Below are 27070 nucleotides of genomic sequence, written 5' to 3'. Positions count from 1 at the left end.
AATTCAGTACTAATCTAAATTAGTAAGTAATTTATAAGGGAAAAAATCAGTTACAGTGAATCTCGTTATTATTACAATAGCAAGTGATATTTAAATATATTATTAATTTAATAATAAATTTGTAACAAATTTTTTGCTATTTAATTGATTTTTATTTCTTTAGAAATAATAACAAAATCAATTGTAACAGAATCATCCCTTACTCAATGTTTGAGCTACAGTAATGTATTTTTCATTACTGATTATACTTTTCAATAAAACATTTAAAAGTAATGATAATACTCTACCATTTAGGATTTATATAATAGCAGTTATAAAATTATTAATTTAATATTAATTTAAAATTATTATAAAAAATTGTAATTTTTCACTATATATCATAATATATTTTATTAATAATTTATTTTATATTTAATAAAATTATATTTTACTCATGTTTAAAAATAAATATACAGCTACCTCATATAATAAGGGTATAAACAGGTATAATAAATTTTAAACGGTTACTTTTAATTTATAACTAAAAATTTAAATATATAAATGACTGTTTTCAACTGCTATTTTAATTCATTTTTATAGTAGTTTGTCACAATTTCAAATTCTATTTAAAATATTAAAGTTTACTATTTTATGAATTAAAGGGTTCAATATTTGTGGTTAAATCTATAGGACATTAATTTTAAAGTTAAACAGAATCAGTATATTTAAAAAAAGGAAAAAATAATTTTTTGAACTGGATTGGTTCTAATTCTTTCTTCTTTAGACCAATTTCAGTTTGGTTCAAGAAAGAAGAAATTGAAATCAGCCCCAATTTTAAATCAATGCATAGGACCGAAACTATTGACTCAATTCCATCTCAGTCCAGCATACAGTTTGAACCGAGTCGTGGCAGGTCTAGCTCCAAGATTGATCTGGGGAAGAAAAAGCCTCAGCGGCCCGACGGGTGCGTGATCCATTTATCGCGCGGGTCAGCAAGTTAATTATTTTTCCTTTGGCCCAATGCCAAGGAATGGTTCGTACTTGGGCTCTGTACATTCTCTGGGCTCACCCACTTAATGGCTTCATTAAGAATGAGCCCCCTTTTTTTTGGATATTTGTAGTTAAAGTATTCTCAAGTTATTTATGATTTACATGCATTCAATAAATCTTTTATTTTCTCGGGAACTTCTTGTGGTGGTTTGAGCTATAAGTGTTGACAAAATCATCAGTGGAGCCATCATTGAATAGTTGTTGATCAGGGTGAGAAGCCAAGAAATATACCAATCATTAGATTCTCCTACCATATATGCATAATAATACATAAAACCCGAAATAAACTTGAACAATACAGAAACTCAAACCCATTTCATATCCGATTACATACCAATCATTAGTTATCAAATTCATCCTAAAAAATTTTCTTTCAGATTGGATATTATAAAAATCCAATCCTATCATCCCTGGTGCATTCTGTCACAATTACTGCCGCTTCTTAACGGGAGAAACAGCACCTGCATGCTAGACTCTTCTAATCATGCATCAACGAGGCTTGCAGGTTTCTTGGACACAAAGAGACAAACACTAGAACTCTGTAGTCTACCATTCAAATTAAGCAATAATAAAAAAAATTTAATGTCACTGGAGGCCAACTTGCTCATCAGTTCTGATGTGATAAAAAGGGAAAAATTCACAACGTTTTTGCTATTATTCACTGTTCATTATATAATTTATTTGTGTTAACCTCTGAAAATAAAGCTGGTGCCGCTGAATTGCATACTCAAAACTAGTATCTGATGTAATTAGTTGTCGTGTACTAATATTACAAGGTTGGCTGTGATTTATTAATTAATTCTCTAATTATCATGCTGTATATTCCAAGGTTGATTACAATTAAAACAAAGAAAAATGAGGATTAAGCACTGCTGAATGTGGTCCAAGCTGATCATCATTTCTCCATGGTTTATTAGATGTGAATTGCAAATGCAGACAGCATTTTAATTAATTTCTATCTCTCACCCTATTAGGTTTAGTTACTATCTTCTCGTGATACCCTTTATTCCATTTTTTGCACAACTTCTTAAAACTGCCAAAAAGCTATGTTTGTTGCTGTAATTGGTTTATAAAAGAGATTGTGAAGAACCATGGAGGTGGTGCATGTAAAGGCTTGCATGAAAAGTAGGTAAAGCAAGAGAGTAAAGGAAAATACGTACTTATTTAGACTCGCAGTATAAAACCTCATTTGAGCTGTGCTGTGTAGTCTCTTATTTTCCCACTCTATCACTTCTTGAATATGCCCAAAATCTCTTGTTTCTATTTTCAATTCCTAGCCTGAAGGGAATGGCATATCAATAGTTATAATTGTGAAATTTTATGCTATAGCGTTCAGGACAAAACCCACTTTGTAAGAATTATTGCTGGCTTCTTTGTCGCTTACACATGGACTTACCAAAAACAAATGCTTCCCTGATGGAAAACTAACCAGACTGTGAATCGTGTTAGAGTTAAAACTAAATGCGTGTTTAGAATTATTTATTCTAAATTAAATTAATCCTATCCTATTCATTTGTTTTATAATTTTTAAATATTTATGATGGTAAAGTTGGTGGGCATCAGTGAAGGTGGCGGTGGTGGGCGGCGTCTTGAGATGGTGATTGCTTCGGATGCTGGCGAGGGGGAACGGAGGAATCTCGTAATCAGGATTAGGAAAGTCCTCCGAAGAAAAAGCACTAGAGATTAAATTGATGACGAAGGTTGGAGAAGAAGAGATTGAGGAGGCTAATCAAAATTAATTGGTGACACCTCAAGTATAAGCTTAGAATATGCATGTAGATTGATGGCTGCTCAAGTGACGCCATATATAAACATTTTCATGGAATCAAATAGAGATATAAAATTCATTTCTCATTGGCTCAAAATATGAAATTTGGGTCAATCTTGATCATCATTACTTTCTGTCCAATTGTTGATAGCCTGCACCACTGCCTGTTTCACCACCTGGGCATCTAAGCTGTCAGCCTCCCCTTGGTACTGCAAGAATTCAGAATGGCTTCTTCAATAGAATTAATTTGATACTCTATTTCATTCTAATTAATACTGTCCTTTAAGACAAAGAAACAAGGCAATTTTCTTACTTCTCCTCCTACTGCTTCCAGACGAAAATTGTCTTCACATGAAACCCTAGCATCAAGCACATCAAGGCCCAGTTGTTCAAAGGCTTCTAGTATTGAAACAAGCAAACCAGGGCAATTCTTCTCTGACAAAACGTTAATAAGGAAACCTTTTTCTAGGGTTTCCACTGTAACATGCTGAAATATAGAAAGAAGAAGGACTTGCATCATCAGTTGACATATAATTAGTAGAAATAAAAAAGAAGAAGAAAGAAAAGGAACAAGACAACAAAATTTGTATTTCTCACTATAGGTAATTGATTATTTTGGGAAGTTGCAGCTGCTTGAGAAGTTCCTATCTCTTTGTTCAGCCTTTCCACTTTTCCCTTCAACTCTTCTATATATTTAGTAGCATCTACAATGATTGAGGTTTTATTCATCTGCCAAAATCACAAACTTTCAGGAAGACAACATAGAAAATTCAAAAAAAAAAAAAAGCACACCCATCGGTTGTCTTTCAGTATCATGATCATCAAAACATGTTGCAAGAACTCAAGATTTACAGTTTGCAGAAGAAAGATTATGAGCAAAAAGGGGAAAAAGAAAAGAATGTTTGGGGGTGATGGGTTATTTACAGAAGTGGAGTTGGTAACATCACGGAGCTTGTCATATAGTAAAGCAGCCTTCTTTTGCTTCCTAGAAGTCATGTTTGATGTTCGTGACTCTCTTTATCTTTAGCTATATAAACCCAGCTGCCCTATCTTATTTCTCACCACAAGTGCACAAGAGGGTGGTTTTATATATAAAGCCAAGCGAAATTCTTCCACGCAAATACACCCGTCCAATGTAATTCTGATAGATAATTTAAAATTTTAACTTTTTATTAATTAGGTGTATAAATCAATTTATACACTAAGTGCGTGCAAAAATTTTCTGTAAAAGCAGAAGGTGAGAGAATGATTGCTTGTTTGTTTCCTCCATGAGTACCCATTTTCCCACACAATTTTATAATTCATTTTTCTAATTAATATATCCATCAGCAACAAGAATATATTGCAAAATTTCTGGATCACCAACATCCGTCATGATTAATTAAAATTTATTTCTATATGTTCACATTTGTATAGCAACTTTGGAAGTACAAATTCCATTACATCAGCTATTCTAATAATCTTTCCTTTATTATTAGTTTCTTCATTGACTCTATTTCTATTATTATGTGAAATATTCAACTTGGTCATGGATAGCTAGAATGAATTTTATTGCATCTAATTAACTCAATAGCTATTATTAAAAATAAACTTTGAATAAAAAAAAGTAGTAATGTCATTTGTAAAACTGCTTAATAAAGAGCAAGCATCAGCAAAGTGAGTGTATGGGATTATTTAGAGGGAAGATTGAGATAACTTGCACAAGAAAAAAAACAAGAATGGAAGAGAAGTGGAGGATGATCGAGAGAGAATGAAATATTGATCTTATTTAAAGTATGATAAAATTTATAAAAGAATATAAATTAAAGTTTAATTATCTATTGATTGAATTGAATGTATAAATCAATTTGCAAAAGAACTTTTGGAGATAATATAAAAGAAAAAACTTTCCCCGTGAGAAGTGTTTGGAGGGATTGACAGCTAAACATACTTTGACGCATCCTTCGCTGCTTTCGATGCCTTTACATCTCTATCTTTCATGTCTCCGATCACGAGCAGATTCCTTTGCTTTATTACGCGTACAACATTAAACTATCTCTCTCCTCTATTGCACGTGCTTCTCTTCTCTTCACTTCTCTTCTCTTCTTCCAAAATTATGGGCGTAAACTTCCTTCATATCACTTCTCAACTACTTCTTTATGCCTTTCAAATATTGCATTAAACTATTCCTCCCAAGTAACCCATCAGTCCAATATCTTTGAGAACCTAGAGAAAAAAAAAAGTACATTTTATATTTCAGAAGAAGAAAATAACTGAATTTTCTAATTCAAATAATTTGAGAATTCCTGATTTTCATATATACATCTGACAATGCTGTTACTTTAAAATCAACGTATCCTTATAAAAAAATTGCAACCAGCTATCAGCTATGAAGCAGTACAGCTAGATAGGCTGGCCATACCCTGAAACTAAAACTGAAACAAACCAAGCCTGAGCCGCAGCAGCAGCTGCTGCTATATGGGCAGGTCTCTTATTGTTGAGTACAAGTGTCTGCTAGGACTTGAGCATATGGTATGCACCACCAGTACTACACAAAATTTGTTCGAACTCATACATGTGTGTGTATGCATAAGACTTTGACTCCTAAAATTAATGAACTTATATACTCAGAGAGATTAATCAATGTTTCATCCTCATAATAGAGATAATGGGGTCTCCATTCCATGCAGACAAAACACAACGTACCCACCAATTCACATGTTTGTGGCCATTAACCCACATTCTTACACAACCAGCTGCCCTCAGTCTTTTGTCTCTTGCTCCTCTCTATTAGGCTTTTTAGCGACAAAGAGTCTTCTTCGCTATAATTTGCATTGTATTTATTCACTTAATTTTGGTTTAATTCAGTCATAATCATAATTGCATATGTTTAATATACATAGATTAGTCTTCTAATTAAGCAAGCTAATTAAAGAATAATCAGTAGCACGTGCCCTTGGAATTAAAATTCCTTGATTGATGTCATGATCCAATATCCTTGTCAAACTTGTAATGGAACTTTGATTCGATTTTGTTGTCTTGCTCAAAGAAATTTCAAAAGTCTTTCTGCGACACCACATTTAGAATAATAATTGATAATAAGCTTCTGTCAATTGATGGGTGACTTTGTGCTTATCGTCAGAATGATGAGTTAAGATTGCAATTATAAAAACAAAAATTAAGCTATTTCAATTTTACACGCCAGGAAGAACTAATTGCATTTTTTTTTTTTTCCACTAGAAGTTTTAATTGAAATTAGAGAGTTCGTATTTTTTTTTTTTCTAGATGATTTCAGTGTCAAAAAGCCTTTGATTAAACAGATAATTAATATAATTAAAGATTTGAAAGCATGCGAAGTCTATGATTCCTCTTACGATTTGATTGTCTTCCTAGGGTGCTTAGAGAAAATTAATTTATAATTTAATAGCTGACGAAATGTTCCAGGGATTAATGCTTTTTGTATCACAATATTACGGGTTAGAAGCCAGACTTGACCATTCTTGTTATAATATTCAAAATATAAAAGACCATAATGATTTAATGCCAATATTAGCTAAGAGTAAAAATTAAAATCAAATGTTATGAGATCCGAAAATAACGTTTTCTGTGGGTGTGTAAACTCGGTCGAGGAAAATCACATTGTTTCTCTTTTATCATTTTTCTTTTGTATGTCACTGACGTCTAACCGCCTCTTTGTTATAGTATCACATGTTTTTGTCACTCAGATCCATACGTACGGACGCGTCAGAGTACCCCTTCATACCAACGGCCTTTTAATTTCCTCCAGCGTGCGTGCTGTTAAGACTTCAAAGTGACTGGACCCACTATTCTCTCTAATGTCATATCGCCGGACTAGGTTATTTTCTATTGGGCTCGCGCCTGTAAGCTATCCGGTCTGACCCATGTATCCAAACTAAAACTTGCGGTATTGAATCGATCTACTTGAAAATAGTCCTAATGGGCTTTAGACTTGTATTTTTCTTTAGGATCCAGTCTCACTCCTGAGTGTAAGAAATCTGGCGGTAATCAAGCATATTATTATGTATTGAAATAAATAATTCAATATTTTTTTAATTTAATTTTTATTAATAAAATAAATATTTATTAAAATTATTATTAATTAGGTGGTGTATGCATTGCTCAATTTTAGTTATTAATATCTATAGTGAGTGGGATGGAATTTAAGTTTTATATATTGGATATTAATTTTTGAAATTTATTTATATAAATAATCTATTAAACATAATATATTATATAATAAAATATACAATTTCTATGCATTATGGAAGTATTAAAGTTTTAAATAATAAAATTATAGCTGAAAATATATAAAATTAAATATATTACCCTATTAAAAATATCAATTGAGTCAAATTTGGGTATATAAAAATTTTTGCCGTTGCCCATTCCTGTGATTAAATGTCCAATCATACATTATAAATTTCTATGTTCAAAATGAGGGGGGAAAATGTCAAATCAGAGAATACCAATATGAATACAAATAGTGCTAAATTTGGAAAACTGTCTCGTGACAAAACCTACTTTCTTTTATTTATTTTTTCCAAACTTTTGATTGCAAATGAGATTCCAATGCCTTAAAAGAAGTTTAAAAAGGTAAGCAATCCATCCATGGTAGGTAATCATATACAAAAACCTCGAGAAAAGAAGTCTGCGCAATGAATTGCCTTTGTCTAACTCATCATATAAAAAAACTTTCTTGCTAACATTCCCGGAAAGATGGTTTTATCACTCTTTCTTTTCTCTCCTTTTTCATTTCTTTTCATCCCATTGAACTCCCAAATAGCCTTTTCCTAAGACTATTTAGGACGGTATTTAGTATTTTAATTGAGTTAAAATATTAATATTAATATTAATTCAACTCTTTTAACGTTTTTTTACAAGTTCAATGAGTAAAATTTACTCATAAATCAAAGAGAAACTCTTATGCCTTACATATTTGGAATTTGAAACTTTTGAAATTGAAGATAATCATTAAGCTAATGTTCATTGATTATATATATATATATATATATATATATATATCATTATTTGTGGGTATATAGAGAAAACAAGTAAAAAGATCATTACGGTTGCAGAGAGGAGTATAGCAGAAGAGCAGCAAGCAGAGACAAAATTCACATTGGAAGAGAGGGGTCAGTTTTCAGGAGGCATTGACAAAAGTCTGATAATTTTGTAGGATAAGTTCAGAGGTTAAAAAGGTGACTTTCCAAATGTAAAGTGCATAGGGTTCCCATTAACCCTACAAAGACAGCTTTTTATTATTAATTATTATTATTATTATTATATATTAATTTTAAAAAATTAATGAAGAGCACTTGTGATATATATGAAGCCAAGGCAAAACCATGCTCCCAAACAAAGCCTCGCATGCAATGCAATCTCTTGACAGCTATCTATATTTGTCGACATTGAAGTTTACAATTTGTATTTCTTTTAAACAGTGCTCCAAAACCCTAAAAATAATTAAAATCTTTCATATTTTTTCCATTTTTCATATATATTCATGGGGCCATGAAATGCCGCGTTTCAGCCAATGTCCACCACCCTAGCTAAATCATTATTATTATTATATGTCCCAACAAAAATGCATGCCCAGCCACACATCAATTATCTGCACAATGCAACAAAATCTCATACACATTAGTCCAAATAATTCTTTTCTTTTTTTTATTTTGCTCAATCCCATTAATTAACGTGTTATTTTTAAAATAATTTTAAAATCAAATCCGTTCTATTAAAATTCGAATAGATCGAATATCTACAAAACTTGCTCCAATATCATCCCTACTCTTTGTATTGTCTGCGCGCTCAGGACATGAGCAGTTACAGAAATGGTGGTTTTCATTGAAGGTGGCTGCAACAGTAACGCGAATGGCTATAAGAATGGTGGGTCTAATGGGGGTGTGAGACAAATTGACAACTGAGAGTTGAGTGAGTGGCTGGGGTCCAGCCAAACATGCCATCCTTTGTTCTGACATGAGATTTATGACATTAAGGTTCACGGGCTAGGTTCTGGTTGTGAAAATGAACCAACCCAGTAAAATTTTGCTTTTATATTTTTTTAATTATTAATTTAATCAAATAATATGATAAGTCAATTTTTATATACATATAATTTAAATTGGAGTCTATTTCTTTTTTTTTTTTTTTTCACATCGAAAAACAGAGCATTGATATGAGGAGTAAGAGTTAAATCTGATGGCGTGTCCTTGTCCGAATTCCTCACATGTGGGATGCAGCCAGCAAAATCCACAGGCGAAAGAAACGAAACTGCATGATAGCACCACCAGATTGAAGATTGAACCACTCTCTTTTTTCATCCTGAGTATCACACGTAGGACCTTTTCTATTAGTATTGTTATTTCCAACTAGATATATGGTTAGATTTTTATGCTCAAATATATACTCAATTAATTAAAAAATAAAATTATAATAGATCTCATTTATAAAAATATTAATCGCTTTATATAATTTAATACCATTAAAATTTTTCTTTTGATTAATTAATCACAACCACTTACCCCAAACACAGGCTAGCAAAAAATTGACAAAATTATGATATGATGCATGCCACGTAGCATGATGAAGCTATAAACTCTAATATAGCATTAACACTCTGTTTGGATGGAGAAAGAAAAAAATATGTTATGAAAATAAAAGATTATTAAGATAAGAAGGGAAAAAATATATGTTTTTTTTCTTTATTTGGATATAAACAGAAATTATCGAAAGTAACGTTGCTTTTTGGATAATAAAGTTGTAATTCTGTTTCTATATATTTAAAAAGAATCAGAAATATTTTTATAATTTTTAACATTTTCCTTGCACTTATTTTTCAACTTGAAAATAAAATATGGGTGGAATTTAAAATTTAATTACTGTATAATTTAAAAATTACTTTCCTCTCTGAATTTTATTCTTCACACCAACCACAGATTAAATGGAAAATATATTAAATTATTTTCTTTTCAAATTCCTTATCCCCTCCATCCAAACACGGTGCAAAAATTCAAAGACCGTGGGATGAAACGATAGCATACCCACTAATTTTCTAGGTATTTAGCAGCAATGAGAATGTCATCATTGGGTTTTGTTTGGCGCTGGGAATGGAAAAAGAGGATGAGAACATGTGACTAATTTATTTTCTTTTTTTTATAAAATCACCTTAAGTGTTGCATTTCCCGAGAATAATTTGAGTGATGTCTATTCTATACTAACGCAATTAAATTTAAAATTAAATAAAATAAATAAATTAAAAATTAAAATTTTAATATTTATAAAAATTAAATTAATTTTAAATAAAAATTAAATTAAATTGATTTAATTTAATTTAGTTAATTAAAATTTTATTTTATTTTTAATATTTTAAAAATTTAATCAAAATATTTTAATTTTAATTATTCTAATTTCTTCATATTTTAAAAAATAATATATTATTATTATTAATCGATTTAATTTTTTTATTAAAATTAAATCCAACTAAAATAATTAAAAATTTTAAAATAAAAAATTAAACCGATATAAATAAAAATTCCACTAAATTTTTAAATTAATTTAATTTAACTTATTTTTTTAATTTCAACTAAATATTATTCACTCCAAATACAAAATATTAGTGTTTTGAATTTTTTCTTAAATCAGATTTCTATATATATATTTGTAACCTAAATACATTAAATTTCATATAACTTTCACTATCATTTTATATTATAAATCTATATAATCGATTTAAATAAATTTTTTCTTCTTTAATTTGAAATACATAAAGTTTAATATTTTTTTATTATAGGTTCATTTTAATTTTGTTCTTTATATCCATACAAATTAGATTTAAACAGACTTCCCCTTTTAGACATTATTTCAAAATTAAGTTACTCAAATCCGAATCAATCGATTAAAATAATGTGAAAAAAAACTAATAATTAAAATATCTTAAATTTAAAACAATTTATAATGCCATATTGGTGTGTTTTAATATTTGTATGTTCATTTATTTTTGAATTTTTTTTATAAATGAATTATATATATAAAATAATTGATTTTCCAAAATTTAGTGATTTAATTTTTTTTTTATTTTGTCAAATTGGAAACCCTTTTACGTATTTTTCTTTTAAAATACTATTTAGAAAATATAAAAAATAATTTAAAAAATTTAGTTAAAAAACACCAAAATAACAAGACATTTCCAAATTATTTTTTCAACCACATCTAAGATGATGTTTTCTTGTTGATCTTATAAATTTATGAATAATTATAAATTTTTTTAAAATATTTTTTTTTAATTAAAAAATGAAACCTTTAATTCGAAACAAGAAAATCTTTAGTTCTCCCATCATGTAACGAGCCCAGCCCCAGCCCCCGCCCCCGCCACTATTGCTCGAGCCATCCCCAGTCACCAGCTCCTCAGATCAACGTCAGAGAACCCCAAAAACTTTTGGGACAGAACTAAAGGAGAAAATATAGAATGCTGGCGTTTTTAAAACCTGTCTAGGCTTTGTATAATTGTATAATTAAAACCCAAAATATGGAGTTTAGATCCTTGAATTGAAAACTGCAACTGCAAAGAGACTTAAAAGCCCAAATGAAAATGGAACAGTCTCTATGCATTGGGCCAGAATCCAACTTACATTTCACATCCAAACTTCTAATTCTAGAATGTCATATAATCTATAAAAAATCATGATTTTCAATTCAATCCCGTATAATTTTATTTTTTTTTAATTTTCAAGACTTTCTCCCAAATATAGTGATGAGAAAAATAAAGAGCAAACAGTTTCATAGATAATACCAATAGTAACAAAGAACATTTCAAAAATTTCTAAAAGCTGACTTCAAAAAAAAAAATCCAATTCTGTGTATGAATTCTCGCGAGAAGGAAAAAAAAATGAAAGCGATTTCATTACACTTGGAAAATTCATTCAGCCTGTCGAAGATCTAATCCTTGCCTCTTTAAATAAGGGTATAAATGTATAAAGGAAAATAAAAGGTAAAAAATTGCAATTCTCATGACAAAAACTCAGAATCACAGTCCACAGGCAGTTCTAGCTGGTGTTATCAGTAATGCTGCTAATGTTCTTTCTTCTCTTTCGAATCAGATAATAAGAAAGCCCACCCAACACAAGCAAAATCACCAAACCATCAATTACTCCCACCAAAGCCACAACCCATTTCTTCAATCCAGAATTCCCACCATCAAAATGGCTTCCTTTCTGAATCTTCACCATGAAAGTCCATCCTCTTCCCCTCTCCACTTGTTTGACACCCATCACTACTCCATAGATGTAGCATTCTCTTAACTCGTCAGAGTACAATGCAGCAACACATTTACAGTTTCCCAGGCAAAATTTTGCACAATCTTCCTTGCTGGTGTTAAGTTCTATAGATGCAGCCCTTAGAACGCTGCTAATTCCATATAGTTCCAGCATTTCTACCTTATCTCTTCCACAGAAGCCACCGGAGAAATCATTTTTACAATCAGAACCCATCCCATTTTCTTTTGTGAGTAATTGGATGCATGAACAAGTACTGTCGAATGTACAAATAGAATAAGGTTTACAGGATAAAGGAAGATCACATGTGGTGTTTAGCGCTTGAAATGCTGCCTCAAATCTTTGTTTGTCAGGCGAGAAAAAATAGAGACCCAAGTTTCCTGTTTTGTTCCCCAGGGCTAAAAATCTCAGGGGATGTTGAATCTTTTTCGACAATGAAATCTGCGCCATTTTGTGATGTTTATCATTGAATAACTCTAGCCCTCGTGAGCCTAATTCAACATAGTTGATGTTTCTATTCATGGAAGGCTTAAATTCCCAGTAAGAATAGTTCCAATCACCTGAATTCAAGTAGAGAGCAATCTTTTCGTGTTGAATTTCAAATGAATAGAAGGAACTCGAGTTGCTGGGGAAAGAAGTCAAGCGAGTGGCCACATTTAGCCTCTGTCCCCATAGCATCACGTTGGTTGGAAAATTGAAGCTCTGCCACTTTATAAAGTTCAGGGCATCCACCAGGACAAGATTTCCAGTTCCTAGTATCTGTAAAATCTGTACCAAAGAAGACAGAGAATGATTAATCTCATGGATCTTTAATTTGTTTATGGAATTTTGGGGCAGCCTACGTAAGTATATTACCTCCACACCTTGTCCAGAAGTCCCAGTTCGCCAACCCACCATTTCTTTGGCTCCCTTCAACTGCAAATCCCCTTGCTTCGTTAGCTCAAGCACGCACCTTTCAGACGTGAAAAATGGAGAATAATGGCCAGAATTCCACACCTTCACATCCCCAAGAAAAACCTCCAAGGAACACGAATATTTCCCATCAATTGGTTCCACACTCAATGCAGCTTTAAAATTGGGTTCCATTTGATTCGTCTCCATCAAAAAAGCTCTCCCAATAAATCCCATACTGTACTCAACAGGAATAGCAAGGGTAACTCTGTAACCAAGGTGAATATCTGATTTGCAATGGGCATAAGCAAACAAAAGAAGAAGAAAACAGAGGATACACACCTCCATAACAAAATTAAAAGCATTCAGCACTACTGTAACTTTGACTTCACTACTGGGTTTTGATTATTTTCTAGGAAAAATCAGAGAATCTGGTGGGTAGAAAGTGAGTGAGGGACAAAAGTTGGCACGTTCCATCCCACAATACAAAAAAGGGTATCAGCTTTCATTTGGGTTAATGTAGTGGTGCTGCTGTTGAAATAATGACGAGGAAAGATTGTTAATTTGGGTACTCTATTGCATTGCCTAGCTTTGATAACCATTAAAATAAAAGCACTTAAAGAGGGTGTTGGGCGTAGGGCCACAGGCTGTCATGCGAGAGGCTGTGTTAATGATGAAATTTGGAATTTGGAAAAACGGATTATTAAGTGGGTCATCGCCTCATCTTCCATTTTGTTTGGCCAATTGATTGCTTCCATTTTTACACAATGACGCAGGCCGGCCTTCTCCTGGGATTATGAAAGTTTTTCTGATGTGTGCTTGACGCATTGAACTAAATATGGATTTTTGCCCAATTTCATAAACGGCTACTCCTGATTGTCGTTTTAATGGAGGCATCTAGCATTCTGCCGTTGCATTGCACTTCTTTAATTAGAAAATTCAGTCATTTGCCCTTCGGCTTCCGCTTTACCGTCCATCTCCGGGAGATATTTCAGACCCATCGCTTTGAGATGTTCCATGAAGGCATAGATCGAGGTTCAAGCCCTGGTGGATATTAATTCAATAAAAAACTGGGATCTTTCCCATGGCAAATTGTACAGGTAATCACTGCAAATTTTCTCTGCTAAAAGTTCCAATCCTCCCCGAAGCTATTTCAAGTGCCATGTAAATGAGGATTTGCGGATGGTTAAACTATTTGATATTTTTCAATCCCAAAAGCAGAAATCTCTGTGTCTTAGAAGCTCCCTTGCATGAAAAGGATGAGAAAGACCAGAAAATGTTAGAGTGCACATTCAAGGGACTAGACGAGGAACTTTGCGACCTGGGATGGTTCTGCTAAAGCATTACATCTCCACAATTGCCAGGTTCTACTTTTAATTTTGCAAGTTATAACTGGGAGTTGAAATTACTATTCTATGTATGATATTCAATTGAATACATGTGATACTACTTACAGTGAGAAGTCTAATGAGACCCTTGTTTTGGATAAGGTGTATATGAACATCTTGTCAATTTGGTGCTTCTCCTTATAAACCAGTGGACTGATGAGATTGAGTGCACATTCACCTTTAGCTTCTTTGCAAGTAGAACATTTAAAATCAGTGTACTTAATTGATGTTACCTATTCATTAGGCGTTGAGAATATTACATATAATTTTGGAGGGTTCTATTATGATCATTTCTTATTTTTACTTCTTGATAAGTGATGACAACCTAAGCAAATGGCCGAGCATCCGAACAACTGAGCAATTGAATAGATGAGTAGCCGAAGTGATAGCGATTGTCGAAGCCGTAAAAAATAAACCTATTAAACAATCAACAATAAACTTGCAGATAGTGGCAATAGGGTCGAATCCACAGGGAATTGATACTTACTTATTTTCTTTGTCAAGACTAAATAAAGAAACAAACAATAAAAGTAAAATGGGGGTTTTGAGGTTTGATAAACTAAACTAATATTGAAATCAATCGAGAAAAGCAAATAATTAAAGTAGAGAAATTCAATAATGAGCAAGGTCTAGTTGAAGAGTTAGATCCACTTTAGTTGTTGGGATTGATCATTGAAACTTATATTCTCTTATTTAACTCAATAAATTAGTTATGGAGGTGGAAGACGCTTCTCACCAACCATATCCCTCCTTAAGCATAGATTATTTAGGGAACGTCCTCTAATTAATCACTAATTAACAAGTTGCCAAGGAACGTCCTTGGGCCTTTGGCATCTAACAACTGTTAATTGCATTAAGAAAAAGAGAGACCTAATTCTAACTACCCAAACGTATGGTGATATTGCTAGATTATGCAATTTCCTAGGTTTTTACACCAAGGGTTACTTGTGTTTGAATAATTCAAGCAATTACGGACTTTAAACTATCCAAACTAACAAAGAATTACTTTGCAATCAAGAATCAAGTGGCCAATTTGATCAAAACAACAAAGCAACAATAAATTAAGCACAAAATTGCATAAATACTAATTAATAAAAGAATAACATGAAGGTTCAGATCTCCCAATCCATAAACAACCAAAGTTTCACCTTATTCTTCAACTAGAAAAAGGGTTTCAGCCACTCATGGCTGAAACTAACACAAAAATAAAAGAAAGAAAACAAGAAAAAGGAAGAAGAAGGGCTGGCACAAGGGCGCAGCTGCTGTGGTGCTTCTGTCGCAGGTATTCTTGATCCCAGGATGATCCAAAGATGATTGATCTGCTGGTTTGCATGCCCTTTTATAGCTGAAGAGGTTGCCCTAGGGTTTCCTTGTTGAGTTGGGACTCCTTTTCCCAATTGGAGTTGAATTCTTGGAAGATAATTGTATTTTGATGAGATTTATCTTCCTAAATATGTGGGATTGAGTGCTGAGGTGTCTCTAGGGTTTGCTGAGCTGTCCACACGTGTTTGGGAGGAAAAACACTTCTTGAGCATTTGAATTTTGATTTTCCCGCAATTTACTGTCTGCTGGTTGCTGGTGCTGTTTGCCCGGGTTGTTTGGGCAAACAGCTCGGGCAAACAGTCTGGTTTTCCAGTTGTCTGTGCTCTGCTTCTGCCCTGCTGGTCTGTTTGCCCAGTCTGTTTGGGCAAACAGTCTGGTCAAACAGCAGATTGTTCCTCTTCCATTTCAGCTTCAACTTTGGTTTGGGCAAACCATGCTTGTGCCATTTTGCTCTCTTTTGGGCAGATTTAAGGCCATTTTTGCCAAATTACCATTTTACTCCATTTTCTGCAAAATAAGGTTAAAACCACAAAATTAGGTAGAAAATGTGTAAATTAACATAAATATTAATATGGAAAATGGGTCTAAATTTGGCTCTATCAAATACCCCCACACCTAATCCTTTGCTTGTCCTCAAGCAAATAGACCTAGTGAAACAAGCTTTCTTTACTATTTGATCCTTATTTCCACTTAAGCTCATACCCTAGACTCCTACTTTGAAGCATTGTAGTGAAGAGTGTATGCAGCAAGGTTACTTTCCTCTTTTTCTTGTCTCCCTTTACCTACCATGGTTAGTATTTATTTTCCTCAAGAGAGGTATCATGCATATGTTTGTTTATTTTTAGACTATTTTTAGCTTTCAGAGTGATTTGCCCTTTTCTTGAAGCACTTTACTCTTTTATTCAGCTTTTGCACTTTTATTCTTGCTTGAAAAAGTCACCAACCTTTTGACGTGAAGGTACATATTTATGATACCCACCCCCAGTTACTCAGTTGGTCACTTGTCCAAGTGGCTACTAGCTCTGTTCATAGTCTTTGACCATTGGAACAGTTTTTACTTTGTGCTTTTGAGGTCTTTGCCTTTACTGAATTTTCTTTTTCTTTTTCTTTATGATTGGGGCAAATCAACACCAATTGCCAAAATAAGTCGTATTTAGTTCATTCACACAACTTTCGATTTATTCTCTCTAATGAGGGTCATCAATATATTTTTCACCATGGCAAGCTCAAAGATTCAATTCAAAAGGAAATTTTCAAAAATGAATACAACTCACTACAATTGATTCAACTTAGGTTTAAAGGGTCATCACATCAATGGGGTCATGAGAAGAAAACTCATTCACCATAGCCTATGTGTTTGAGTAAAGCATATCAAAACAGTAAAAAGAAAATACTGTGGCTATGTGAATGTGTGTGAGTTGAAAGCAAAAATAACTAAAAATGAAAAAAAAAAATTAACCTAATGTGTGCTAATTGAAAATTAAAGCTTAAAAGAAATTAAGAGGAATCAAAAAGTATGCATGAAGCATCAAAATTCAGAGATATGCACCCCCACACCTAGCTCATGCATTGTCCTCAATGTATGGAAAAATTAAAGTTCAAGTGAAAAACTGATACTTCCCTGGTATGGTTGTTTGCCCAGTTTTGTTTGGGCAAACAGCTGGCTTTAGGTGCGTCTGTGTGCAGATGTGTGCTGGTGCTGGTACTGGTTGTTGCACTGGTGGTTGGCCTGCTGGCTGGTAGGCCTGCTGGTCTTATCTGCTGGTAGGCCTGCTGATATAGGCTGCCCGCTGATCTGCTGCAGTTGTTTGCCCAGCTTGCATGGGCAAACAACTTAGTATGCTGCTGATTGACCCGCTGGTGCTGTTTGTGTGATGCCCAAACATGCTGTCATGCAGTGGGACAACAGAAAAATGCAAAAGGTGCTGCCCATTTTGTGCAGCAGCAAGAAGTTTTGAGAAGAAGAAGATTTGTCATTGAAAGGGCATAATAGAATATTGAATATAGAGGAAGAAGGTACTGCCCTGTTTAAGTTTTCTTCTTTGTCGCTTCTGCTGCCTTGGTTGTTTGCCCAGTCTGTTTGGGCAAACAGCTTGGTCGAACAGTGATTTTGTGGTGCTGTCTGGAAGTCTTCTCTTGTACTGGCCTGTTGTTTGCCCAGTTGCGCGGGCAAACAAGCTGGTCGGACAGTGATCTGGGGTGTGGTCTGCTGATATGGTGGACTGCTGTGGTTGTTTGCCCAGCTTGCGTGGGCAAACAGTGTGCCCTGGTAGTCTTCTCTGCTGTTTGCCCAGTGTGTTTGGGCAAACAGTTTGGTCATCCAGTCTTTACCTACAAAACAGCTAAAATCTGGAAATGGGTTAACTCCTCTGGTTCCTGCATCTCTGGTTGTTTGCCCATGCTGTTTGGGCAAACAGTCACATATCTCTGTGTTTTTTTTTTTTTGGGTAATTTACGATTTAGTCCCTGGGTATTGCCATTATTAATAAGTCAGTCCCTGTATTTTCAGAAACCTATTAAAACGTCCTTATGTTTTATTTCCGTCAACGAAATAGTCCTTCCGTCCTATTTTCCGTTAAAATTAGATAAAGGAGGAGAGAGAAAATTTTTAAAATCTAATTTTACCCTCAAATAAAACCATTTATTTAGTCCTTGTATATTGTAATTATTAACAAGTTAGTCCTTACATTTTCAAAAATCTATTAAAATATTTTTATCTTTTTTCATATCTATTAAAACGTCCTTATTATTTTTTTCCATCAATGAAATAGTCCCTATCTTTTCTCACATCTATTAAAACATCCTTGTCGTTTATTTAAGTCAACGAAATAGTCCCTCCTCATCGTTTCTTTCTGTCAACGAAATCGTCTCTCCCTATATTTTTAGAAATATATTAAAACGTCCTTATTGTTTCTTTTTGTCAACGAAATAGTCCCTATCTTTTCTCAGATCTATTAAAACATCCTTATTGTTTCTTTTTATCAACAAAATAGTCCCTATCTTTTCTTTCCTCTTCCTCCTCCTCCTCCTCCTCCTCCTCCTCCTCCTCCTCCTCCTCCTCCTCCGAAAAAGAAGAAGAAGAAGAAGAAGAAGAAGAAGAAGAAGAGAAAGAAGAAAAAGAAGAAGAAGGAGAAGAAGAAGAAGAAGAAGGAGAGAAAGGAGAGAAAGAAGAAAAAGAAGAAGAAGAAGGAGAAGAATGAGAAGAAGAAGAAGAAGAAGATAAAGAAGAAAAAGAAGAAAAAGAAGCAAAAGAAGAAAAAGGAGAAGAAGCAGAAGAAGAAGGAGAAAAAACAGAAGCTGAAGAAGAAGAAGCAGAAGCTGAAGAAGAAAAAGGAGAAGAAGCTGAAGAAGAAGAAGCAAAAGGAAGAAGAATTAATGAAGAAGAAAAGGAAGGAGGAGGAGGAGAAAAATAATTGGGGGTAATTTAGTCTTTTACTATATTTTTAACGGCAAAAATAGACAGAAGGACTATTTCGTTGACGGAGAGAAAACATAAGGACGTTTTAATAGGTTTCTGAAAATACAGGGACTGACTTGTTAATAATGGCAATATCCAGGGACTAAATCGTAAATTACCCTTTTTTTTTTCGTCCAGAAAATCTTCCTTGATTGGGCATGTCTCCGCTGGGTTGCCTCCCAGTAGCGCCTTAGTTTAAAGTCGTGGGCTAGACTTTCTTGACTTGATCAAGGCTCAAGTAATTGGAGGAGGGAAAATGGTTCCAACTGCATTAAGTAAAAAGTGTAGCGTGCCTTTTGATTTGATCACAATCCATCCTATTTCTTTCATGTACTCATAAAGTAACATGATTAGCTTCTCCTCTTTCAGATGAGGTGTGCCTCTAGTCCTTATGTGTGCATATTTGAGATGATTGGGCATCACTTCGAACTCCAATTCATATTTCTCCATAGGTGGCTGCAATTTGATATTGAATTCAGGCAAAACAAATTCTACCTTACCTTGCTGTTTGGGCAAACAGCAATCTTCTTGTACAATCTGCATAGCTTGTTTGGGCAAATAAGTTTCTGCCTTGGCTTGCTATTTGGAAAAGCTGGATTCTCCTTCTCCCTGTTGTTTGGGCAAACAGCAACTTTCCTCATGCTCCTTTGCTGGCTGCTGTTCGGGCAAACAAGATTCTACCTTCTTTTCCTCTGCTGGTTTTTCAGGTGAACAGTGTTCTGCTGGAGCTGTTTGCCCAACTGGTTTGGGCAAACATAGTTCTTCTTGCTGGATTGACTTGGCTAGTCTGCATTCTGTCAAACAGTAATCTGCCTGTTCTACCTCCTGTCTGCTTGTTTGCCCAGGCTGTTTGGGCAAACAACAATCTGTCCTCTGCATGCAGCAGTTCATTGATGTCCGTTTCAGCTCTACTTGGCTTCTTTCATCTTCTTGGTTGTCCTCCCTACAAAAATCATTGGTTAGTACACCATTTTGATCCACATCAGTAGGTGTTTGGGCAAACACAGCAGTTGCTGGTTTTTGGACAGCAGCTGGGGTTGCAAACTGTGCTTTGGCAGATGCTGGTACTGTGATGTATGTTGCTGATTCAGCAAGTGCAGTAACTTCAGGTTCAGTTGGGGCAATTTCTGCAATTGTTGATTTATGGACAGCAGTGGGTTCAGCAATTTCTGGTGTAATTGTGGAAGTTTCAGCAGGTTCAGGCTTGGTTGGGGCAATTTCAGTAGCTGCTGATTTTTGGACAGCAGCAGAGTCTGAATCTTTTTACAGCAGGTGCTGCAATATTTTCAGCATCAGCAGTATGTATTGCTGTCTCTTTGATGGCAGGAGCTTCAACAAGTGTTGTTTGGACAGCGGCTGATTCAACAATTTTGCAGCTAGATTCAGCAGCTCGGTCTGTTTCTTGGGAACCTTCGTCATCGTCCCATAGATCTTGAAGATATTCCTCTCTTCTTAATATGTGCGCGTTCATTGCGTTGACCGCTTGATCCACTTGCTGTTGGAGATTTTTCCCAGAAATTTCCAACCTCCTCACTATCTCTTCAAGTTCCATATGGGAGTTTTGAGGTGTTGCTTGGGCTTGATAGTTTTGGTAGTAGTTAGCCCTTGCATAGTCATAATTTGGGTGGTCCCTCCAACATGGATTGTAGGTATCAAGGTAGGGATCATGTCTTGGCTGGCTATTGAATCCTCCAAAGGCATGTACTTGCTGGTAATCCTCATAAAGTGTAGGACATTGATCAGTTGGGTGTCCTACGTATGCGCAAATCCCACATGGCCGAGACTGCTGAAGTTGTTGAGCTTGACCTATGACATAACTTCTCACAACAGAGGTTAGTTCAGAAAGTCGAGCAGTGAGAATAAATATACTTACCTCATCCATGAATCAGTTTCTTGAGTCCAGATCTGATCATGAAAGAAAAACAAATAAGTTAAATCAATTCCCCGGCAACGGCGCCAATTTTTGATAAGCGGTTGTCGAAGCCGTCAAAAATAAACCTATTAAACAATCAACAATAAACTTGCAGATAGTGGCAATAGGGTCGAATCCACAGGGAATTGATACTTACTTATTTTCCTTGTCAAGACCAAGTAAAGAAACAAACAATAAAAGTAAAATGGGGGTTTTGAGGTTTGATAAACTAAACTAATATTGAAAGCAATCGAGAAAAGCAAATAATTAAAGTAGAGAAATTCAATAATGAGCAAGGTCTAGTTGAAGAGTTAGATCCACTTTAGTTGTTGGGATTGATCATTGAAACTTATATTCTCTTATTTAACTCAATAAATTAGTTATGGAGGTGGAAGACGCTTCTCACCAACCATATCCCTCCTTAAGCATAGATTATTTAGGGAACGTCCTCTAATTAATCACTAATTAACAAGTTGCCAAGGAACGTCCTTGGGCCTTTGGCATCTAACAACTGTTAATTGCATTAAGAAAAAGAGAGACCTAATTCTAGCTACCCAAACGTATGGTGATATTGCTAGATTATGCAATTTCCTAGGTTTTTACACCAAGGGTTACTTGTGTTTGAATAATTCAAGCAATTACGGACTTCAAACTATCCAAACTAACAAAGAATTACTTTGCAATCAAGAATCAAGTGGCCAATTTGATCAAAACAACAAAGCAACAATAAATTAAGCACAAAATTGCATAAATACTAATTAATAAAAGAATAACATGAAGGTTCAGATCTCCCAATCCATAAACAACCAAAGTTTCACCTTATTCTTCAACTAGAAAAAGGGTTTCAGCCACTCATGGCTGAAACTAACACAAAAATAAAAGAAAGAAAACAAGAAAAAGGAAGAAGAAGGGCTGGCACAAGGGCGCAGCTGTTGTGGTGCTTCTGTCGCAGGTATTCTTGATCCCAGGATGATCCAAAGATGATTGATCTTCTGGTTTGCATGCCCTTTTATAGCTGAAGAGGCTGTCCTAGGGTTTCCTTGTTGAGTTGGGACTCATTTTCCCAATTGGAGTTGAATTCTTGGAAGATAATTGTATTTTGATGAGATTTATCTTCCTAAATATGTGGGATTGAGTGCTGAGGTGTCTCTAGGGTTTGCTGAGCTGTCCACACGTGTTTGGGAGGAAAAACACTTCTTGAGCATTTGAATTTTGATTTTCCCGCAATTTACTGTCTGCTGGTTGCTGGTGCTGTTTGCCCGGGTTGTTTGGGCAAACAGCTCGGGCAAACAGTCTGGTTTTCCAGTTGTCTGTGCTCTGCTTCTGCCCTACTGGTCTGTTTGCCCAGTCTGTTTGGGCAAACAGTCTGGTCAAACAGCAGATTGTTCCTCATCCATTTCAGCTTCAACTTTGGTTTGGGCAAACCATGCTTGTGCCATTTTGCTTTCTTTTGGGCAGATTTAAGGCCATTTTTGCCAAATTACCATTTTACTCCATTTTCTGCAAAATAAGGTTAAAACCACAAAATTAGGTAGAAAATGTGTAAATTAACATAAATATTAATATGAAAAATGGGTCTAAATTTGGCTCTATCACGAAGACAACCTAGTTATTTGAATAGAAACACAGCATCCCAGGTACTGAGTATAAACTTGCACAAAGCTATGACTTAAGGATATATTCTTTGTTTATAGGGACAACCACATGGGATAGAGTTGTCCAACCAATACAAGGTTGGACTTAAGGAAAGATTGGTTCAATAAAACTATGCTAGATTTCAAGAACACCTATATATATATGAGCTCTAAAATCCTATATTATTCATCATTAACGAACTTGAAATCTAACTTAGCCATTGGATGGACTCCCCAGCATGACTTGGGTCTCCTCACCTTTTCTTATTGCATATTGAAATTTGCCTGCCCGTAGATTGCTTGCCATCACTGCTAATTGTCATCTGTTTGATTTCCATCATAACTTTTCAGGTGATAATAGTGAAGACTTACTGAGAACTTGGTCTGGGCCCTGGGTGATTTTATGGGCTTTGTTACCGAGATGGAGCAAAACTTCATCTAAAAATTATGTGTTTCAGTCTGAACTGCAATCCTGAGACAAGAAAATACGAAGGTCTACTGCTGTTTGATGGTTGTAAGTGCCTGGTATGCCTTTTGACTTTAATCTACTGGTTAAAAGAGTAATTCAAGACGCACACACGCTTATTAGAACAGAATGCAAATTAAGCAATTGTGAAAAAGAAATTCTCATGAAGTCTCCTAATATGTGTATTGTGAATTTTATACAATCCGATGACCGCCGGACCTCATCTACCTGGACGAGACCGGACCCAAGAGAACAATGCTGTCCCAAAGCCCATGAAGTCTTCTTTTAGCGTCTTCGGCATCTTAAGCCTCAGCCCAGATATGCGGGGCAGGCCGGGTCGGTCGCAAGCCCAAGACCAACTCAGATGCGGGACAGGCTGGGTCGGTCGCAAACCCAAGACGAGTGAGAAATGATCCAGTCCAGTGATGTTACGTGAAGGAAAGCAGCTGGCACAGTCACTTCGCAGCCTTGCCCGCATGTGCGTCGAGGAATTAAATGGCGGTCTGATGTGGAGAGGGGTCTGACACGTCTGTACGTACGGAGCCGAGTGACAGAGACGGGTAACACTGTAGCAGAGAGACCGTTAGACGTCATTAGCAGACAAAAGAAAAAGGATAAGAGAAGAGAACATCTTCCTCTCCGGCTAAGCTCACACAACCACTATAAACTCTATTTTCTGGATCTCATAACATGGCTCCATCAGGTATGTACAAATCTATCCTTTGTTGCAATATCCTTCGTATTGAGTATTTTGTCTTCCAGGTTTTTTTTGTTCCTGGCTTACATAAATGATGCATTCCTGGATATATCATTTATAGTTGTCTTTGCTTGTCATGATAAATAGTTTCTGGAATGTAAGGCCTCAACTAGTCATTTGTTTATTTTATAGTCTGAATCTGCAGTTTGCTGGAATTTATTTATTTTTCGTTTTGTGTAACAATTTTGTTGGAATTGTTTAGTTGTTGAAAATTTTCATTATGTTTATCTCAAACTCTTAGTTTTACAAATTTAGATCAATTTCTAGTTATTTTTGAACATGGGAAAATTGTGTGAAATGTGAATTATGTAGTTTTGGTCCTTTTGAATATATACCTAAAAATGATTAACTACACTGCACCAAACTGAAATATTTAACTTCATTTTCCTTTGGTTATACCCTTTTTATGGTTTGTTCAATTTTCGTTTTCGATAAATTCAGTAATTTTATAAGTTTGGTTCGATACTGAACCAACTAATGTTCAGCCATAGGTAGGTGTTTTATTTCATTGGTTAACCTCATAAAGGAGAAACATGGGCAGATGCTCTAGCATTATTTGAACTGCCCTTTTGCAATTGTAAGTGCTGATGGACACTGAATGTAACAAATCTTTACTATATATTCATGCCTTAAGTGGATTGTTGGCGAACTTAAGAAATGCCTAGCTAGTAATTTTCCAGTCACCTTTAGCTAAACTCTTGTAGGATCGTGATCAAAGCACAGGAAGTCTCTGCAAAGGATTATGTGTCGTGTCCATCTCTGTTGGTGACTGCAAAATTCCTGTATGAGGATCAAAGGGATGTAGACAAAGCAGAGAAAAATGTATTAAAATTACTTAATTAACCATTAAAAATTCTTTTTATTTTCTTTTATCTTTAATTTTAAATTTATTTCTTATTTTTAATTAATACCTTCTGGTGGCCGGTTGAACTAGAGGTGGCTCCAAATCTTTCCTTAATCATGCTTGCTAGGTTTTTTGTGTTTGGGCATGGACTTTATGTTCGTAAGCTTTGGGCTGTTTGTTTGAGCCTTATTTTCTTTAATTTGTAAATATTTAAAAGATTAAATTTAGATCAATTGATGGAAAAATACCAACGTTTAATTTAGATGTTTTGTTTTAGATGCAATGACTAAACAAAGCATTAAATTCCCAGGCCACGTATGCCATACATCGACGAAGTTGATCAGATAAGATGCTCTGCATCATTGCATTTGCACGTTGTCTGGTAGTTAGGGTCCAGCCATCTTCATCTTCAATTATCAATCCTCTCTATTTTTATTTCTTCTATTATTTTATCTTTTACAATTAGTTTCCATTAGAGTTTGATATTGAGACATCTCAATTTTAAAAATAAATACTGCCCACAGAATTAAAATTTTATTAATAATATATTTTTTAAAATATTATTATTTAATTTCTCTATTTTAAAAAATAGATTAAAATATTATTAATAAATGGGTGTGCTAAATTTGAGAGATCAAGTTCGATTTTTCACAATTAAAAAAGAAAAAGAAACCCATTTACGTGTATCCATCAAATTGTTTTGTTTTGTTTTTTTTTAATTTTTAATGAAAAAAAATTCTCTGAAACTCTGCCTCTAACATTAAATTACATTATAAAGCTGCAAATTGTATTAAGAAACAGAAAATTACAATAACAAGATATAACACATGTTGAAAATATAGCTATAAATTTTTATTGATAAATAATTATTAATTTTATTATTAATATTTTAAATAATTAATAAATTTAAGTAATTTAATTTAGTAATTATTTTTTTATAATTTAATCTGTAAATTTATTATTATTTTTTAATTTATTTTAATTAAATTATAAGTCGACGAGAATGTGGGCATAATTTTACTATAAATATTTAAAAAATTAATTGAATGAGACATCTATTAGAAGAAGACACATGAAATACAAGAACTAATAATCAATGTCAAATCATAAGTCCATTAGCATATGGGCTACTTTTTTTAAGTTATAACTTTATTATAATATTAAAAAAAAATTAATTGAACGAACTCAAGAAAAACTGACGAGACTCGAAATTCTGAAAAATATGATGGAAAACGACAGAGTCCATTTCACAAACTCCCTTTGAAAATGCCAACTGGAATTGGCATAAATTGATTCATCCATCTTAAAAAATGGTGTCCTCTAAAGGGAAAGCTAATACGAGAAGCCTTGTTTAGTGCATCAACAAAAGCTACGAGACAAAAGAGATGTGGAAATCCAACACAGCAAACACATAATACAATTACATGTCATCATCTAAATCGACATGTGATGTTGAAAGATGCTTTTTTTCTTTCTTTCTTTCTTTCTTTTTATTGATAGCAAGTGAGTGTTTATAATTAGGGTTTCTAATCATACTTGATTAATTTGTTCATTACCATTATTGCTATGCTGACTCTAAACCATGACCACATATTAATTTGCATTGCATTGCATTGGATCTTTTTTTTATTTATTCTTTATGCCTTCCCCTAACAATATTTAATTGATATTTAAAAAAAAAATAGCATAGACGAGGTTTAGCAAGTAGCTAGCTTCAAAAGATGGTTAGATACATAAAACTCAACATTTAGCTTTCATCTATCCCTAATTTTTGACAACATTCATTTGTCTATATAAAAAACGGATAAAATATAAATAAAATTTTAATATGATAAAAAATATGTATTATAATATTTTAAAACTCTTAAAATGACATTTTTCTTAAAATTTCATATAATTTGAAAAAAAAAATATTCAATTTAATTTATAAAAAAATATATCCAAAATTTATGCCGCATAATTATCAGCACCATCTTTATTATTATTATTATTATTATTATTATTATTGATAACCTTCTTCCCTGACCATATATATGTATAATTATAAAAATTAGCTTTTTAAATTAAAAAAAAATAATATTTTAACTTAGAATGACCAGTAAATGAATATCAACATGCTAATTAAATCATTTTTTATATTACATCTAGTAAATAACTAAAGTTAAAGTTACTAAACTTTATATATAATTTTATTTATATTTATTTTTTAAAGTTTCAATCCAACAATAAAATTAAATTTCTTTTTATAAAAAATACTTTTCATAAATAATTTACTTAAATGAATGCTGAAAATTTAAGATAATAGATTTAAAAGTGGCTAGATATATTTTAT

The 27070-nt window shown here is 33.7% G+C and overlaps 2 protein-coding genes and 1 long non-coding RNA gene across 4 annotated transcripts; 1 reads left to right on the top strand and 2 right to left on the bottom strand.

Annotated features, from left to right (window-relative positions):
* Positions 1-2786: 2786 nt before the first annotated feature.
* On the bottom strand, positions 2787-3876 carry LOC110623579. Its single transcript, XM_021768573.2, has 4 exons — positions 3722-3876; positions 3395-3526; positions 3111-3284; positions 2787-3006 (listed from the first exon to the last, which is right to left on the bottom strand). The coding sequence occupies exons 1-4, from the start codon at positions 3791-3793 to the stop codon at positions 2908-2910; spliced, it is 477 nt and encodes a 158-aa protein (XP_021624265.1). The 5' UTR covers positions 3794-3876; the 3' UTR covers positions 2787-2907.
* A 7797-nt stretch (positions 3877-11673) lies between these two features.
* Positions 11674-13512, bottom strand: LOC110622119 (G-type lectin S-receptor-like serine/threonine-protein kinase SD2-5). Of its 2 annotated transcripts, XM_043960353.1 has the most exons (3): positions 13300-13512; positions 12922-13195; positions 11674-12834 (listed from the first exon to the last, which is right to left on the bottom strand). In XM_043960353.1, exons 1-3 carry the CDS (start codon positions 13320-13322, stop codon positions 11839-11841), a joined length of 1293 nt encoding a protein of 430 aa, XP_043816288.1. In that variant the 5' UTR covers positions 13323-13512; the 3' UTR covers positions 11674-11838. The 2 variants fall into 2 exon arrangements, with proteins under 2 accessions (XP_043816288.1, XP_021622217.1); XM_021766525.2 differs by having other exon boundaries at positions 12922-13512.
* A 231-nt stretch (positions 13513-13743) lies between these two features.
* Positions 13744-24852, top strand: LOC122724668. The gene is made up of 4 exons (XR_006352116.1): positions 13744-14057; positions 14179-14321; positions 23023-23840; positions 24599-24852. It is a non-coding gene; the product is annotated as an uncharacterized LOC122724668 (long non-coding RNA).
* The last annotated feature ends 2218 nt before the right edge of the window (positions 24853-27070 follow it).

Source organism: Manihot esculenta, chromosome 9 (genome assembly GCF_001659605.2).
Source record: "Manihot esculenta cultivar AM560-2 chromosome 9, M.esculenta_v8, whole genome shotgun sequence".
Taxonomy (NCBI): domain Eukaryota; kingdom Viridiplantae; phylum Streptophyta; class Magnoliopsida; order Malpighiales; family Euphorbiaceae; genus Manihot; species Manihot esculenta.
This window is presented reverse-complemented; position numbering and strand designations above follow the sequence as displayed.